Below are 18,162 nucleotides of genomic sequence, written 5' to 3'. Positions count from 1 at the left end.
ACCTGCATGGGCGCGGTTATCTACGTTATTGATGATACTGTAATCTTAGTCTCTTTAGGTAGCACGTTGAGTATGATGTACTACTCCCAAGTATCATACAATTGGTTCGATATGCAATTTCAACAGGCTTTGATCAATCACGGGCAATTCACGGGCGGTCAACTAAGCTAAGCTAAGCTGCATTTATAACGTTGCGTATATTCGGGCGATTCGACGTTCAGAAAGTCCTTGTACAACTTTTGCGCGTACCATTCTGTGCACTCTCTGCTCACCATGGAGTAGGAGACCGGCCACGATTATTCGCGCCGGGAACTCGTTTCGTCTGACCTTTAATCGCAGTGTCGAGAATCAAGCTTTTCAAAACGTTGTACGCTTCCACTGGAGGAATTTCTTCATTTGATTCGATTGTTTCGAATATAGTGGACGCGTAGTATATCGTGGGAGTTGAATTGTTCTAGAAACAGATGAGGTGCGATGTATATGGAAACCGCATCAATAAGTTTTTGCCTTTGATTCGGCCTTGACAAGCGACAACTTCAACAAAGGCTAATCCGTTTGAAGTAATATTACGTTTTGATCCTGAAAACGCTTCTACATGGTGTTTGCTTGGCCCTGGCAAATAATGTTAAAATTGTAGAAAATCTACGTCGGAAGTTTACAAGGTTTTACATAATGTATTGTGTATAACCTAGGAAAATAAAAGAAATGACGCACTTACGTGGGTTTTGTAACAGCACCCATCAAGGGACACTCTCAGCTCTTCACGAGGAAGCTTAGGAGAGGAAATGATTCTGCTCATTCGAAAATTTATAGGCACATTAGAAGCCCTCACTGGGGTTGTCAGAATCTCGCGCTGTGACGTAGCCCTCTTCAGCATTTCTTCTCGGAGTGTTCCTCAAAAGAACGGTTCAGTTTTTCCCCATACAATGTATTTGTAGGATATGTCGACAGTTCACGCGGGGTCTCTCCACAGAAGCAAAACTTTCCCACAATTCTCTCCGCATTTTTGACACCGTGCCTTGTTTCTACCACGGGTAACTCTATGGTCCCATTGTTTGCAAACAACAACGGCAGTTCATGCCCCGCGACACAGAAAGGCGAACAGGTAGACCGAAGCTGTTCACAAAAGCAAAGTTTGGAAGAATAGATTTGGCGAAAGGCTTAGAGCAATTGCTTGCATATCAGAATTTTCTCTGGCGAAAGCGAAGGGGCCTGGAAGAAGCCAACCTCATATTTCGCAATAAATGCCCCTCTCGGAGACTACATCATCAATCTCTACTTCCCATGTGGGTACGTAGACAAAGTAGTTCAAATTTATATTCCTAAATCGTGAATAAAGTATATCGGTTAGGATAGATCCCAACCCACTCAGTCAGTAATCTGTAGCCACCTATATTCATAAATCAAATCTAAGGAAGCTTTTTCTTCCTGCAGAAAGCGGCATAGATTCATAACTAATCACTGTACGTCTATGCTGAAGAAATATTTGTGCTACAGATAGATAAGTAAATTATTCTCAAAGCTAAAAAGTATTTGGTGGAATATTGATTAGTCATTAGTCACTACTGTCAGAGGATTCGCAGTTTATCTCTCGTTCGAGTAAGATGTCTATAAAGTGTGCTCTTCAAAATAGTCGACAGTTTTATCGTATTTTCTCGTAATCACAAAAGACTATTGTATTTTTTTTTCGGTGGTATTGTGTATATTACCAACCTTACCGAAGAGGATTGGTTGAAACAAAATGGCTCCTCCAAAGGGAGGAGGACGGAAGAAAAAACCAAATGATTTACTTCCAAAGCTTGAGGGTCACCGTGAAGGTCCAAAGTTCATAATCCTCAAACGCGTGGATGGATCTTTCGAAAAGGTCAGTCCAATCATCATTCATAAAGGGATCAAAACCATCTGCGGAGAACCACTAAATACCATCAAACTAAGGGACGGAACGCTGCTAGTAAAAACCAAAAATATAAACCAGGCCAACCAACTTCTTCGCTGCAAGATGATGTTCGAAATGGAGATTACAGTCGAAGAAAACATCAAATTAAATCAGACAAAAGGGATTGTCACGTGTGCTGATCTAAAATACGCAACAGAAGAGGAAATCCTGGAAGAACTGCAAGAACAAGGAGTATGCAATGTAGAAGTCATGAAGCGGAAGAAGGATGGTATATTAATATCTACAAACAGCTATATTCTCACATTTAAGTCCAATGGAATCCCTGAAAGCGTGAAAGTCGGATATCTCGTTCTGAGTGTTCGTCTTTTTATTCCCCGACCGCTGAGATGCTACAAGTGCCAGTACTTCGGTCATTCATCCAAGTTTTGTTCAAAAGAAGAGGTATGTAGTAACTGTTGTAAGGTAGGTCACACATCCGATCATTGCTCAGGAGGAACACTGTGTCGAAACTGTGGATCTTCAGAACATGCATCATGGTCCCTTAAATGCAAGGTTTTTGAAACCGAACAGGAGATCACGAGAATTAAGGTAACCGAAAACGTGAGTGTCAGGGAAGCTCGTCAGTTGTACAAAATCAGATTCCCCAATCACACCAGCACATACAGTGAAGTAGTCAGCAACATCCAGGAAAAGAACTCAAATCTTAAATGTACAGATGACATGCCAGTAGTTCCATCTTTAAATCCCCTCTTACCACTACAACAAATGGACACTCAGTCTGCATCGACAAGTACAATGGACTCTGGTCCAGTTGTCGATGATAATAATAGAGCAACTAGTATGGACTATCAAATAGCAAAGATTTCTCGTCCCCTGTCACCAGACACGGGTGATCTCAACGAGTATGAAAATGATATCAAGAGAATGAGAAATACCCAATCATCCTTGAGTGGTAGTAGTATTGTATCTGCTGATGGAGCTTCTCTCTCTAGTAATGGATTATAAAAACTCAATTTTGCAGTGGAATTGCAATGGATTTTTTAATAGTTTTCAAGAAATTAAACTTTTGGATGCACAATATAAGCCAATGATAATTTGCATACAAGAATCACATTTAAAGCATAGAAACCAAGCTTCTTTTAAAAATTTCGATCTTTACAGACGTGATTTTGTATCTGAAAACGATAGAGCACGCGGTGGTGTATTGACGTTGGTTAGATCTCAATTTGTTTCACGCAATGTGCGAGTGGATACACGATTGCAAGCTATAGTTGTAGAGTTATTATATCCATTTAAATTCACTTTATGTAACATTTACCTTCCTCCAAATGAAAACATTTTCTTTGACGACCTCGCTAATCTAATAAAACAATTGCCCGAACCGTTCATTATTCTCGGAGATTTTAATGCTCATCATTATATTTGGGGATCGAAATTCACTTCAACCCGAGGAAAAATTATAGCAAAATTAATTTCAAATTTCGACCTCAATGTTTTCAATAACGGGAAAGGAACACGTTTGAATCCAACTAACAGCAGTGAAACATGTATTGATTTGGCCATCTGTTCAGCTTATATGAGCACCTTTTTCTCGTGGAACGTCCATGAAGACGTTTGTAATAGCGACCACTACCCTATTTTCATAACTCCGCTTAATTCTCGCGTAGTAGATGAAAAACGACCTCACTGGATTCTAAAGACAGCTGACTGGAAAAAATTCTCTGATCTCGTTCAATTTGACGAAATTTTCTTTAACAAATCAATCGACGATCAAAATACCCACATTGTTAGCACGATAATCAATGCTGCAAACCAAACTATTAGAAAATCTTCTTCTAAAATCGGACGCAAATCCGTGCCATGGTGGAACAGTTCCATATCACAAGCATTGAAAAATAGAAATCATAGTTTAAATTTTTTCAAAAAACACCCAACCTCTGATAATGAAAAGCGTTACAAAATACTTAAATCTAAAACCAGGGCTCTAATGCGATACCATAGCAAACAATCATGGAGAAAAATGGTAACCTCAATCAACTCAAATGTTCCGCAATCTCGAATTTGGAAACAAATCCGGAGTATTAGTGGGAGACATCAAACAAATGTCATTTACAAAATGTAAAAACAAAAGAATTTGGCACCGCCAAGCTAACGCATTTGTGCCTATCAAATAAACGAAATGAATAAAAAAAAAAAAATGTCATTTCATCCTTAAAACAAAAAAAATTCGATTACCTCGAACCCGCTCGATATCATAGAGCTAATGGCAGAACACTTCTCCAATGTATCTTCATCCGAAAATTACACTTCATCGTTCCGACGACATAAAGCAATGACTGAAAAAACTCCACTAATAATCACAAATAACTGTAAAACCTATAATAAATCATTCACCTCACTTGAGTTCCAAGCAGCCCTTAATTCGACTAAAGGCTCTTCACCAGGAATAGACATGATCCATTATTAAATGCTTAAGCACTTGTCTCAAGATGCTAAAACCTATTTACTGCAATTCTACGACCGTATATGGATACAACAAGTTTTTCCCGCCGAATGGCGCCTTGCTATATTGATCTCTATCGTAAAACCTGGCAAAGACCCTTCTATAGCATCCAGTTATCGTCCAATATCCCTAACAAGCTGCCTTTGTAAGCTTCTTGAACGAATAATAAACAAAAGGTTGATCTGGTACATTGAAACTAACAACATTCTATCCAACTATCAATTCGGCTTTCGCCGCGGTCGTTCTACGATTGACACTTTATCTATCTTTGAGTCTGATATTCAAGAGGCTTTCCTAAGAAAACAACACACCTAGGGTAAATGAACTATAATTCGCCCCCCTAAAGCATTTGTTTGCGGAAAAACTTTGAATTTCAACAATTTTGAATTGTTCTAACTAATTTTATTTTATCATTCTCATCACGTCTCATATAATATCCAATAATACTGAATAAAAGTGATTTAAAACAATAAATTAACGAAAAAATAACATAATTCTAAATCAACACGTGTTTCAATTTTCGTCCCTCTAAATTTAATCTTCGCCACCCTCTTGCTCTATTCTTTCGCCCCCGTGCGCCCACGCACAATTTCACGACTTTTATCATGCTACAATATCACAGAATTGGTAATCGAGAAAAGATTAGACAAATCCTGATTATATTTTCAAAAACTAACTATTAAACAAATAATACGTTTACTTACAAGCTCTTGTATTTATAGTCTTGTTATGTTGTGTTGCGAAACGAGCGAGAAGCACTCCAAGTCCGTTCGTTCGCGAGCGTGTACGAATAGCATGCCTAGCGCTCTTTATCGTTCGCGCCCGGGTTAAGTAAAATCTCGAGCGGGAATGCTCGCGAGAAACCCAAGCTTTCATCTAGTATGTAGGGCACATCCAGGAAGCTTTTCTTGCAAAGTCTCGTGTGCTTTGTTATCTCGCAAGCGAGAAATGCGTTGAAGAGCACACGCGAGTGTGGATGCACGAAGAGCATGGACTACTAATGGCGTTTTCGTTTTTTCTTGGTGCTACAATGGTGTAGTGCAAAGAAAGAGATAGACTGATTACACCCAAGTTTGAATGAGTGTAGCACCGACTACACCGGTGTAGTGCACTGTCAAAAACGAATATGCCATAAGAGTATTCTCGATATTTCGCGCGAACAAGGAAGGCGATGTACGCGCCAACGAACGAGAATAGCAACGTGCAAAAACGAACAAACCATTCGTTAACTAAATGGCACTACTAGAAAAATACTCTAAATGCTAGAAAAATCAAGACACCCCAAGGCTTCTCACTACATTTTCGTATTGGCATAGGATTAAAAATTTATTTGCTTCCGGTTTTGCAGCAGATGTAATGGATACATAAATTAATATGTCAAGCATATGTTTTAAAAATCATTTTGGAATTATCAACTGATATTCTTTATGTAAATCATGAATGAAACAGATATATTTTTTGGTAGTTGACTTGGAGCAACAATTTCAATTTCGTTCAAATATTTCGAATATGCCCAAAATGACTACAGATACTGACTTAAATTAAAAGGATATATGTGTACATCCAAAAATCGAAACAATAACTATTCTTTTATCTTTCTTATCATTATACGCCAAAATACTCCATGTGCAATGGAATTCCCAATACACATGAGACAATTATACGTAGAGCGGCAGTACAAAGTTCTTAAGAATGTTTGCCCAAATTATTATAAATATCCAAGCAGTAGAACCAACATTATAGCGTATTCACTATTCCCTAATGAGGTCCCGGGTATATACTAGAAACTTTGCACGTGATTATCTCGAAATCATGTTTTTCCAAAAACGTCTTTGCTGTGACTACGACTGCCGAAAATGTTTTCAACCGATGTCAAATTTCTTTTTTTAATTGTTTATAATTTAACTGTCGTGTCCTTGAATGATTCCATTTTTTCGTCAAAGTTTTCATATCAATGTTATGAATTTCTTAAAAAAAATTCTCAGTGATAATAGAAAAATAGTGGATATTTTGGAAAAATCGTACCCGTTCGCAAAAATAAAAAAATTACAATGTATAGTTCAAGGACACCATGATTATTTTTGTTTTTATGTTTTCAATTGAGCTGTTATACAGCAATCGTAGTCACGGTAAATCTCTTAGAGAAAAACGCGCTTTTGTGGAAATGGTTATAACTTCGACAATTAGGGTGGATGTAAGGAAAACTTCTGCTAAAAATCGATGAATAGACCTATGGGCAATGTTAATGCATTAAACGAAAGCTTTCGATCCCTACTTCATAGGAAAAATATAAAGATGTACTAATAGTGGTGCAATCGCTAATTTCTGGTCCTATTGTTGCAAATCCCATTGATTTCTTATGGGACTTGCAACTATAGGTACACTATATCAACTATAGGTGCAGGGTAGCACCTATTTAAAATTCAAAGAACATAATTTTTTTCAACAATTTTTTGAGCAAATTTCAAGGATAACAGTTTTATTGTTGCATAATTTTAGTGCGATGAATCGATAAAAAAATATTTGTTGATGGTTGGTACCTTAGCTAGGCGTATAACCCACTACTAAAACTATTGGTACACCTCAACTATAGGAGCATCCACCCTATTAATATTTAATCATGTTCACAAGTGGGTTTTGCAAATTAGACATTGTACTACGCTAAACGTATAATAAGTATTTGATATAAATATGGCTATATACCTTCATAAAATTTCAAGTTTTTTCCCTTTTGTCCTGCACCTTAATATATAAAACCCCTTAATCACAGACAGAAACTCCGTTGTATATGTTTTCAATAAGGCTTTCCAAACGAATTAATGTTTGGCTTTTTTCTCTTTAAACTATTAAAAAAATGTATGGAGAGGTTGTATTTTGATAGGTTTTGTCTTCCTTACAGAGAGAGCCTAGAAACCTGCTCGGTGCTGTTTAGAATCGCATTCGTAAAACACCAAACATTACGTTTGTAAAAGGTTTTCTAATTATTATTGATATAATTTAATTGAATTGTTAATAACATATTTTAGAAATCGAAAATAACTGCGCTGGATTCAAAGATAGATTGCAGAATCTGATTATCTTCACTGCAACTGAATAGGTAGAGAGCAGTCTTGGGGCGCTCTTATTTTTCCAGTATATAAAACAAGGTACTTTCGTTTAGATACCACGTAGTTTATCCGTTTTTACTTGGTTTAGAGATGTTGACCTTAGAAATAGTGAATAGCTCTGTAAATAGCGAAAAGCGAAGCGAAAACAGGTTATGGTATTTTAGAAAATTGTCTATTTTAGCCGTCTATATTACTTTCTAGAACATCAGAAATCGCTTGAAGCTCCATAATCGAAGTTATGATAAAAAAACTGTTTTTGAGGGGCCTTTCACAAACAACGCCCTGTATCTCGAAAACCAAGAGTTTCCGAAAGAAATCTTCTTGGTAACTTTTTGTAAAACTTAATTGAAGTGAGTATTTTTCTATCTGAATTGTTGAAGAAAATAAATTTCGTAACTCACTATTAGTCAACGATCCGATGTGATTGAAAGAAAGAGCGTTTTATTTCAAGAAATTTCCTTAAAGACATCACTTAGCTAAAATCAATAGTCTACTTTGGGACCACTGTGGAACGGGGCGAAGATAGAAACCCATACGAAGAAAAGAACGCTATATGGGATTTCGCCAGGGGCGAAGATTAGAATTGAGTTTCATCTTGCGTTAATTTTCGCCACTTTTGAAAATTGTTCAAACTTAATTAAAGAAAGATAATAATCGCGGATGTGCGTTTACATGTATTCCTGCAATGCTTAAAAACATTACTATTGAATATTCTAACGCTTACTCACAACATTTATATAACTTTCCCCGCGATAAAAAATTGTCACCATTTTAAGTTTTCAGGAAAATAAGTGCTCTACAGGTACTACTTTATTTACGATTAAAAATACGTTATGAAATATTTTTGTTTAAAATAGGGCAGTTTTCACATTTTAAAGCAGATAGAATTATTTGTAATTGTTTTGCAAGGGGGGCGAAAATTAGGGAGGGGGCGAAGAATGATACTTCTACCCTATGCAATATTCTTCGATTTAGAGAAAGCGTATGACCTAACGTGGCGCCGCCAAATTTTAAACAAATTGAAATCGATCGAAATAGATGGCTACATGCTTAGTTTTATAAAGAATTTCATTGAAAATCGTAAATTTCGGGTTCTACAAGGAAACACACTTTCATCTACACACGAATTAGAGAATGGGATCCCCCAAGGTGCCGTTCTCAGTGTAACACTTTTCCTCCTAGCAATTGATGACATCACTAAGCAAATTGATCCTAAATGTAAAATTTTGCTTTACGCCGATGATATTGTACTATACATGTCATCAAACTTCCTAAAATCAATTAAGAAACGAATTCAATTGTCAATCAACAAAATGCATAAGTGGCTATCCGACCACGGATTTAGAATATCAATAGCTAAAACCTCTTGCATGCACTTCTGTAGAAGAAAGAAGCATAGCACAACCTTTTTATTTAAAGTAAACGACGAAAATATCCAGGAAGTGGAAGAAGTGCGGTTCCTCGGCATGATTTTTGATAAAAGATTGTCGTGGCGGACTCATATCGAGCAAGCAAAGAAAAGATCTCTAAAAGCTATGAATATCATCAAAACACTATCGAACAACAAGTGGGGCTCTGACCGAAAAACATTGATTAAGTTACATTATACCCTTATACTATCACGTTTGGAGTATGGGGACTGTGTATACTCATCAGCATCGTATAGATTTCTAAAAACTTTGGAATCCGTCCACCACCAGGGCCTACGTTTAGCAAGCGGAGCATTTCGCTCCTCTCCGGTAATGAGCATCTTAGTTGACACCGATTCCCTCCCTTTAAACGCTAGAAGAGATAAGCATATCTTACTCGAAATGTCCAGAATCCTCCGAAACCCGATCCATCCAATGAGGAAATCAATACTACAATTGCCTATAAACAATGCAGATAAAAACCAAACATTTCCTTCGAAGTGTTCTAGAATATTGAATAGATTAAATCTTGAATTGCCAAAAATAAAAACAGAAAACTATAGCAAAACCGCCCCTTGGCTGCTTCCTAAACCTGACATAAATACTGAACAAAGCGCTTTCCCTAAAAACTCTACAAATCCAGCTGTGTATAAAACTATGTTTCGTCAAATGGCTCATGAACACACTGCTTATCGTTTTGTGTATACTGATGGATCCAAATGTAACTCTGTTACCTCTTGTGGAATCTTTGATGAAAGTGCAAAAAAAATGAGGAGCTTAAGACTTCCGGACAACTGTTCAATTTACAATGCTGAATTATCAGCAATCCAACAGGCAATAGACCAAATTTTAAGTAGCAGCTTTGACAAATACATCATAATATCTGACTCCTTAAGTGCTCTACTAGCACTCTCTGATCCTTTCTCAAACCATCCGTTAATACAAAACATTTTTGAAAAAATTTATATAGGCCAACAGAAACTTAAGATAATTAAATTCTACTTTGTTCCAAGTCACATAGGCATTGCTGGTAATGAAATTGTAGACCAAGTGGCTAAAGATGCATTACTTGAGTCAACACCACAAGGTGAACTATTGGCGAGAGACTTTAAAAACTATGCAAAAATAAAAGTTGCCCAGTCTTGGGAAAATATCTGGATTACTACTGAGAACAACAAATACCGGCAAATACGTGAATCAACTTCTCATTTGCAGTGTGTTAATCTCCTTGGGAAAAAAGATGCGGTAGTTCTAACAAGATTACGACTAGGCCATACTCATTACACCCACTCGCACTTATTGTCTAAAGATAACCCTCCAATTTGTGATTCTTGTAAACAAATCATATCTATTAAGTATATATTCGAACATTGCTCCAAATATTCTGCTATGAGAAACAAATTTTTCATTCAAGGTACAGATACGCTCAAGGATGACTTAGTCAATATCAGAAATGTGTTAAGTTTCGTCAAACAAACTGATTTATATAAACTAATTTAAACCAAACATATTAATAATCTGCCTAGAGCTCTTTATGTAAAATATGTCTAAATGCCTCCTTGTATATAATCTAAATTTTTATACTCGCTATATTTAAATTTATTTTGTGTATATATCATGTAATTATGTAGTAATATTATAAACCAACGGCCCATATAGCCCTCGTAGAGCTGGTGGCCGACCAAATGTAAATAAATAAATAAATAAACTACTGTCAGAGTGTCAAGGATCATCGCTTATGTCGCCCTGAGTGGTTTAAAGAAAGGTTAAATGCCTGCTGATGACCATCTGTCATGGTTTAAATTCGTAGATCATCTGTCACTCACCTTATGGTTTCATCGGAATACGGGACAAGAAGTACCTGCCTGGCTTACTATAAAACTCCACATCAATTGTCCCAAAGTCACACACCGCAGAACTACGGAGCGACAGCGTTTACATACTTTAACGATGCGTTTCTCCTTGAGCCTGCCGTCGTAGTCACGCACAACGCAGAGCCTTACTTTCTCATCTCAAGAATGTTTTGACCAGAGCTCCAATAAAATACCCATACTTTTTAAGCGGTGGTGCCATGTTTCTTCTAGTACACCACCGTATCCCCCTTGGGAACTTGAACACCGCATACCTACTGACACACAGAGCAGAAGAACACGCACCGGCAAAATTGAAAGTCCTTTCCCTTGGCTTGTTTATTTTCTGCTGCCTGTAATTTTGCACTGTGTCACAACTTATTTGCGCACCAAAAGAGAGCTGATGATCTTGAGAAATGAGAACGGACCCGAGTTGCCTTTCGTATACGTAATTGGTATTAAGAATGAAAAGTTTACGGCCTTGGGGCCATCATGTTGTGTCCAACATGATGTCGTTCGCCGAAGGGAAAGGTTCCGGTGATTTTCGTGCGCAAATCAGAATACGCACCAACTCGAATGACCAGTCCCAGCGCCACTGATGATTCAATGTACGACAGATATTAATAGGAAGAAGGTCACAGCAGGTCGGAATGGAACGTGATATGTTCAACTTTTTATTTCATTTTTGACTTGTTCAAGTTAAAATACTACTACCTCATAATGCGAAACAAAATTGTCCTTTAATGTTGATTGTTTGAGTCACTTTCACACAATCTGTCACCTTTTGATTGCATAAGCCACCCGTCCCAGAACGGTTTTATCCCATTTCAAACTGTTTCCTTTCAAACAAATCTAAAGAAGCATCTCCGGTGGGAAAGTGAAAGGATGACTTTCAAATTTGCTCGTGCATCTAAAACCGAAATCCCCCGCAGACGACAGTGCATTGCGCAGCGTACACCTTTTTCTGTTAGATTCAATTGTACAATCTCGCATATTTCCTCCAAACACCCGTCCGACCGACCGATCGACGGGGTGACAAATGAAGAAGTTTGCTCCCTCGGGGCCCGCAGGCAAGTCTGCGGTGAGAAAGATTTCCAAACCATGTCCGTTGGTTCGTTCGTTCTTCGTGCCTTGCAGCCATGTGTACAGTATTGGAGTTCAAGAATATCTACCCTCTCTCGCCCGGTACAGCACAGGCTCTAGAAAGGCAAATCATGCACTCTAGGCTACGGCTAGGGTCTATGGCGGGTCGCAGCCTGCGCCGGGGGGACCCACACAGGAAGGCTATTTGGTAAGAAAGAGATAAATTATGTGATGACCTTTTGCGCTAACAAACAACCGCCGCCGTCGTTGCCATCATCGCAGTAGGCACAAACAGAAATCAAACAGATCGTCGTTGTTTGATCAAAAGCGATCTTTGATTCAGCATCCGAAGGTAGGGGCAAATTATAACCTCCAACGTTGTCGTTCGGATGTTGGATGCTTGCCGGTACTCGGGATTAAGGTTTGCGCTGCATTCGGTCCATGCGCTGTTCGAATGCCGAAACCATGCGGGAATTGAATGTGTCAGCCGTAAAATCTAGCTAACATATGTTGCTGTAGGACTATAGTATGTACATAGGAGAGAGGGTCGGTCGGTATGTTTGCTCTCGAATTCGAATTCGAAGGTGCCACTCAATTCCCAGCCATCGATCGTCGATTCTGAGCGAAAGGGGATGTCTGATCTTGGCTTGGCGAAGGAATGAAAAAAAATCATGAAACATTCGCTTTGCAATTACTCCCCGGTTGTTGGGCCACGAAAGGGAAAAAACTTTGTTTTTCGTCACAAATCTGTCCGACGAGAATGCAAGCTCCATTAGCGTAGGGGTGCAAAGGAATTGTGAGTGGTGGTCACTTGAAGGTGTGAGGGGGTATAAGAATGCATTTTTTCTATGCTCAGCGTAGGCTGCTAATAACAGAAATAGCTACAGTCAACGCTGAAAAAAAACCAGCTGATTCTTGCACTCTCTGGTGACGCTCGTGATTTTATGGAACGTGAAAAATCCAATATGGCGCTGCTCTGTGAAGTGTAAGGGAGATTGTGCGGTTTTTCATCACTGTGGCAAGCAAGGCAATGTCGTTCACTTGTGGCTTTAGTACCCACGCCGTAAATGGTTTGCGCGAATTTCTACACTGGAGTAGCATTCTTTGGGACCAGTAATTTCGAGTGCCTGCCGCCTGTATCGTATGAGAAATCCGATTATTCTTTAGAGGAATGTCGTTAGGGTTGGTCATAATTTCGATAATTCCTCATTCGATTATAAGCCAACGTGACTGCTACCTACTAGTTTAGTATGCCATGAATTTGTTTCTCGACTTCATCTCATCAGTATCCGGCAGATTGACATGACCACCAATAGACGTTTAATCTAAAATGAAATTCTACTTGTGTTCACAAACACATAACTGGTGGCGAATGATATTCCGCAATCATAGAAGATCTGATTATTGATAAGATAAATAGCAAAATCGATACATGGATCAGATAGCAAGATATCTTTGACCACTTTTGGAGCAGAACAATGAAAAAACACTCTCTTGGCCGGGTTTAGCGTCTTATTCATATTCTAATAGCGTTATGAGCATAATTATCTCAACACACAATCTCAGATAAATTTAACTCCTGTCAATTACCAGTACAATAGAAATTTGTTGGACTTTGACGAATCGGGAACTCAGAAAGACCATGAAATAATACGTAAGTAATGAAGTTATTAGTTTATACGTCATGTATGTCGTGTGGCTGTTTGGATACAGTGTCTAAGTAGTGCTAATTTGGGTACTAGTTTTGATACGGCGTCTAAGTTGGCTCCAAATTGGTGCTAATTACTGACGAGATTAATTCGAAACACAAAAATTCAAGGGACTGGAAGGTGAAGTATATTAAGAGCCATAGTACTCAAGTCTTCAAGGAGTTGAAGCAAGAAAGGAAAGAAAAGCGTGGAATAGGGTTATATGAGCAAGCTTAGAGCTTTCTGGCGACTTAACCTTTTGTCTTCTACAGCAGGAGTCAGGCTATTTTGGCATTTGAGTGGCGTATCACCTGAGTGTTTATTATTAGTATTCTGTCAATAAACTGAAACATGAAACTCTAACAAGCAATTTGGGTACATAGACTTGGCTGAAAATGTGCCATAAAACTGAGTTCGAAATCCGGGTCAATATGACCGGCCAACACCTTATTCATTACAATAAGTTAACATCTAAAAACCTATTTTAATCCACCTAGCGGTGCAATTGTGCCTTTCTCAATCATGAATCACGAGAATGTGTGCTTTGTTTATATTCATTAAAAACTTTTAAATGCATATATTACATTTTATTATTATACATCACATGACAACTATATACAGGAAAATAAATCATTATTCGAGTTCTAAAATTTTGAAAAAGAAAAAACATAATATTGAACTGAAAAAAAAAGGTGCGAAATCGGCAAAGTCCCAAAAAGTCGATCTTTATAAAAAAAAAATTTCGAGATAACATAAAATCTCGACGTTTCATGCATTTTTAAGATGTTTGGCATCAAAAATACGAATTCGATTTCTGAAATTTCATGGGGTCCCCCCTTTGAAAAAAAAAATTGAGTTCCGGCTTATATGGGAATTTCATATGTGACCGGACGATTTAGTCTATATTTCCGGACCCATATAAGCGATCCGTACGAAATTTTATAGACATCTGTGGGGATATTATAGCTATCATTTGGGACTAAGTTTGTGAAAATCGGCCCAACCATTTCCGGGAAACTGATGTGAGTTCGTAAATTTTGAAAGGTGGCCGCTTTTCCCAGGCACTTCCGGAACCATCTATGGTGGTCAATGTAGTCAACGAAAGTTTGGTTGGCCGTCGGTGACCGAGAACAGCAAATTTAAGTTGTTTGAGATACATTTTAGCGAAATTTTTACCTTTTTTGCTTTCATCGGAGTATCGGTTTGAATCACAATTTGCTCTGTGATCGCACGCCCAGGCCTGTAACTCCGGAACCGGAAGTCGGATCGGGATGAAATTAAATAGCCATTTACGAGGACGCAATACCTTTCATTTGAGACCAAGTTTAGCCGAATCGGTCTAGCCATCTCCGAGAAACCGATGTGAATGTTATTCTGAATTTAGATACTTCCGCCGGGGCTTCCGGAACCGATGATGGTGGCCAATGTGACCAAAGAGACTTTGAATGGATGTTAGTGACCTAATACTACAAATCGAAGCAGTTGTGGTCATATTTTGGAAAAAATTTCACCTTTATACATTCATTGCAGAATTTATTAAAATCGACATTTTCTGCGTGTTCGTACTTATCACCCTGTAATTCCGGAAGCGGAAGTCGGATCCATTAGAAATTCAATAGCAGCCTATGGGAACGTTGCACCTTTCATTTGAGACTAAGTTTGTCAAAATCGGTTCAGCCATCTCTGAGAAAAATGAGTGACATTTTTGGTCACATACACACACACATACACATACATACATACATACATACATACATACATACACACATACATACACACAGATATTTTGCGATCTCGGCGAACTGAGTCGAATGTTATATGAGACTCGGCCCTCCGGGCCTCGGTTAGAAAGTCGGTTTTTGGAGCAATTGCGTAACCTTTCTATATGAGAAAGGCAAAAGAATAGTATTTAATTAGCTTAATCAGCATGAGTTCAATGTTATCTTCATGTGATTATATTTTGAAATGTTGGTGGAATGGGTTTAAAAGTGGAGGGAATGGGGGGTTAGTAGAGTGGGAGTGGAGGATGCGTCAGAAATCCTTCATCTTATTTTGGTATACGGGGTGGATGAAGGAAATGCGGGCGTGAGGGTAAGAAAGTCCAAGGGGACGGTAGTGATGAAGGAGGGAGATGTAAGGGCAAGGCGGGGGGGGGGGCGGGGGGGCTCTGATGCAATACTCAGCTGCATATTTTGCCTTCCATTTGAGACTTGGTTTGAGAAAATCGGTTCAGTCATCACCGAAGAACCAATGTGACTTTATTTGTGGAATATGCCCGGAATTCCGGACTTCCGGAATCGTCGATAGTGGACAATATATTCAAAGAATGTTTGATTGGCAATCAGTGATCTAGATCTGCGATTAGAAGTAATTTGGTGACCATTTCAATAGTTTTTAGCCTCTGAGGTATTACGATTGTACCGATTTATATGGGAAATTCCAGTGTATCCTTACTAACACCCCTGTAACTCCGGAAGCAAGAGTCAGAACAGAATGAAATTCAGCAGCAGTCAATGGTATTACTGTATCTTTCATTTGAACTCAAGTTTGTAAAAATCGGTAGAGAATTTATTGGGGAATGGGTGTGATATTAGCTTAGGAACTTGGCGGGTTCCCCGGGGGCGTCATGAACTGTCATAGGTGGCCAATGTGGTCAAAGCTGCTTTGATTGATCATTAGTGATCCAGACCCGCAAACTAGAGTAATGTTACATCAATTTTAATATGTTTTACATCATTTGAACATCATGGTGGTACCAGTTTGTATGGGAATTTGCTGGGTGACCGCACTCTTCAACCCGTAACTCCGGAACCGGAAGTCGGATCAACTAAAAATTCAATAGCAGCTTATGGGAGCGTTATACCTTTCATATGAAACTAAGTTTGCGAAAATCGGTTCAGCCATCTCTGAGAAAATTGTGTGAGTTTAAATGACACACACACACATACACACACACATACATACACACACACAGACATTTGCCGATCTCGACGAACTGAATCGAATGGTGTATGACACTCGGCCCTCCGGGCCTCCGTTAAAAAGTCGATTTTTACAGTGATTGCATAGCCTTTCTTTATATGAGAAAGGCAAAAAGTTAAGAAAACATCATTTTTCTTTGCTTATCGTGATTACCCCAAAATCTGTAATCTAGCGTACATAATGCAACTGATAATTTTTGCGCTATCAACAGTATACTGTCTTTTGAAAAGGGTCAAGCTTTTTTACCAATTTTTTCAAATGGTTGCAGTCTAAAAATGACAAATCCTACAAAAAAATGATGTAGAAGTGATTTTCACAAAATTAGTTACATTTTTGAATAAAAATATTGAAAAAATTCTTCATCGACTGCTACACTAGAAAAAATCGATTCTAAAAATACATACACTGGAAAAAATCGATTTTAAAAATTTAAAGTTGATTTACAAAAAAACTATCTTTGATTTGGATGAAATTCTGTTCCAAGATAGGTAATTATGTTTCCTACCTACCGTCAAAAATTCGAGTTGAGCACTGTCAAGCGAAACAAGTTATTCGAAAAAAACTTTTCCTTGTCCAAACTGATTTTTTTTTCAATGTGTTTTTATTGAAAACTAAACCAATGAAAGTCATAATCATCTCATAATCCAATTTCCCAACTTCTAATTGGCTGATACATGCAAAAAGCATCAGTGACGAATGTGGTATATATTCATAACAAACTTGACTGAGGGCAAAGCTAAGCTATTTAACATCTTCGATACATGCGAGATTTAAGTAAATACCACTTGGCCGTCTACGAAGATGTAGCTTGTCTATGTACCCACCCGGGAAGTAGAGATTGATGGTGTAGTCTCCAACAGGGGCCTTAATTGCGAAGTATGGAGTTCGCTTCTTCAAGAACCCTTTGCTTCGGCCAGTGAAAATTCTGGTTCGTAAGCAATGTTCAGGAAAAATCAAGGATTATATTAAAACAAATTATTTCCCATCCGCTTCATTTCGAACCTTTCGCCGAATCTGCTCTTTCAAACTTTGATCTTTTGGACGGGGCTAGTCTACCTGTTCGCCTTTTTGTGCCGCGAGGCATGAACTGCCGTCGTTGCAAACAATTGGGCCTACAGCGACTTATTGTAGAAACCAGGCATGGGAAAATTCACTCATTCGTTTGATTCCATCTGATAGCCATTCATCCTTGGTTCAGCCGCACACAATCAGCATAGTGAGCATGGATCAACGAACCATGAGAGATTGCGATGAATCCTCTCTCCACTACCATGTATGTGCAAGTGGTTAAAAAATACTAGTAACAAACCGAACGTCAGCGAACAGGCAGGAATTCAATTCTAGATGAACCAAATTTCGTTTACTCATCGAAAGCATACGTTGACTCATTCAGAGGGATCCTTGTATGTAATTCCAATAATATGCATGAGGCGCTGTATGTATGGTTTACATAGAGCTGTAAGAATAACATTTTCTTTAAACTTCTTGTTCTGCTTGAAAGCCTTTTGGTGATTATAAGCCGGAGAATTATATGAAAATATACACACTAAATTTTGCTTGCCGAATATCAGTAAAATTTTGCCTTGCTGAAATATCAGCAATACTTCCAGCAAAAAATATTTCAATGAAATTACTGCAATTCA

The 18,162-nt window shown here is 38.3% G+C and overlaps 1 protein-coding gene across 1 annotated transcript; it reads left to right on the top strand.

Moving 5' to 3' along the window:
- The first annotated feature begins 1,741 nt into the window (after window positions 1-1,741).
- On the top strand, window positions 1,742-2,902 carry LOC131687064 (uncharacterized). Its single transcript, XM_058971106.1, has one exon. The coding sequence runs from the start codon at window positions 1,742-1,744 to the stop codon at window positions 2,900-2,902; it is 1,161 nt and encodes a 386-aa protein (XP_058827089.1).
- The last annotated feature ends 15,260 nt before the right edge of the window (window positions 2,903-18,162 follow it).

The sequence above is a fragment of the Topomyia yanbarensis genome, chromosome 3 (assembly GCF_030247195.1).
Source record: "Topomyia yanbarensis strain Yona2022 chromosome 3, ASM3024719v1, whole genome shotgun sequence".
In the NCBI taxonomy this organism is placed as follows: Eukaryota; Metazoa; Arthropoda; class Insecta; order Diptera; family Culicidae; genus Topomyia; species Topomyia yanbarensis.
This window is presented reverse-complemented; position numbering and strand designations above follow the sequence as displayed.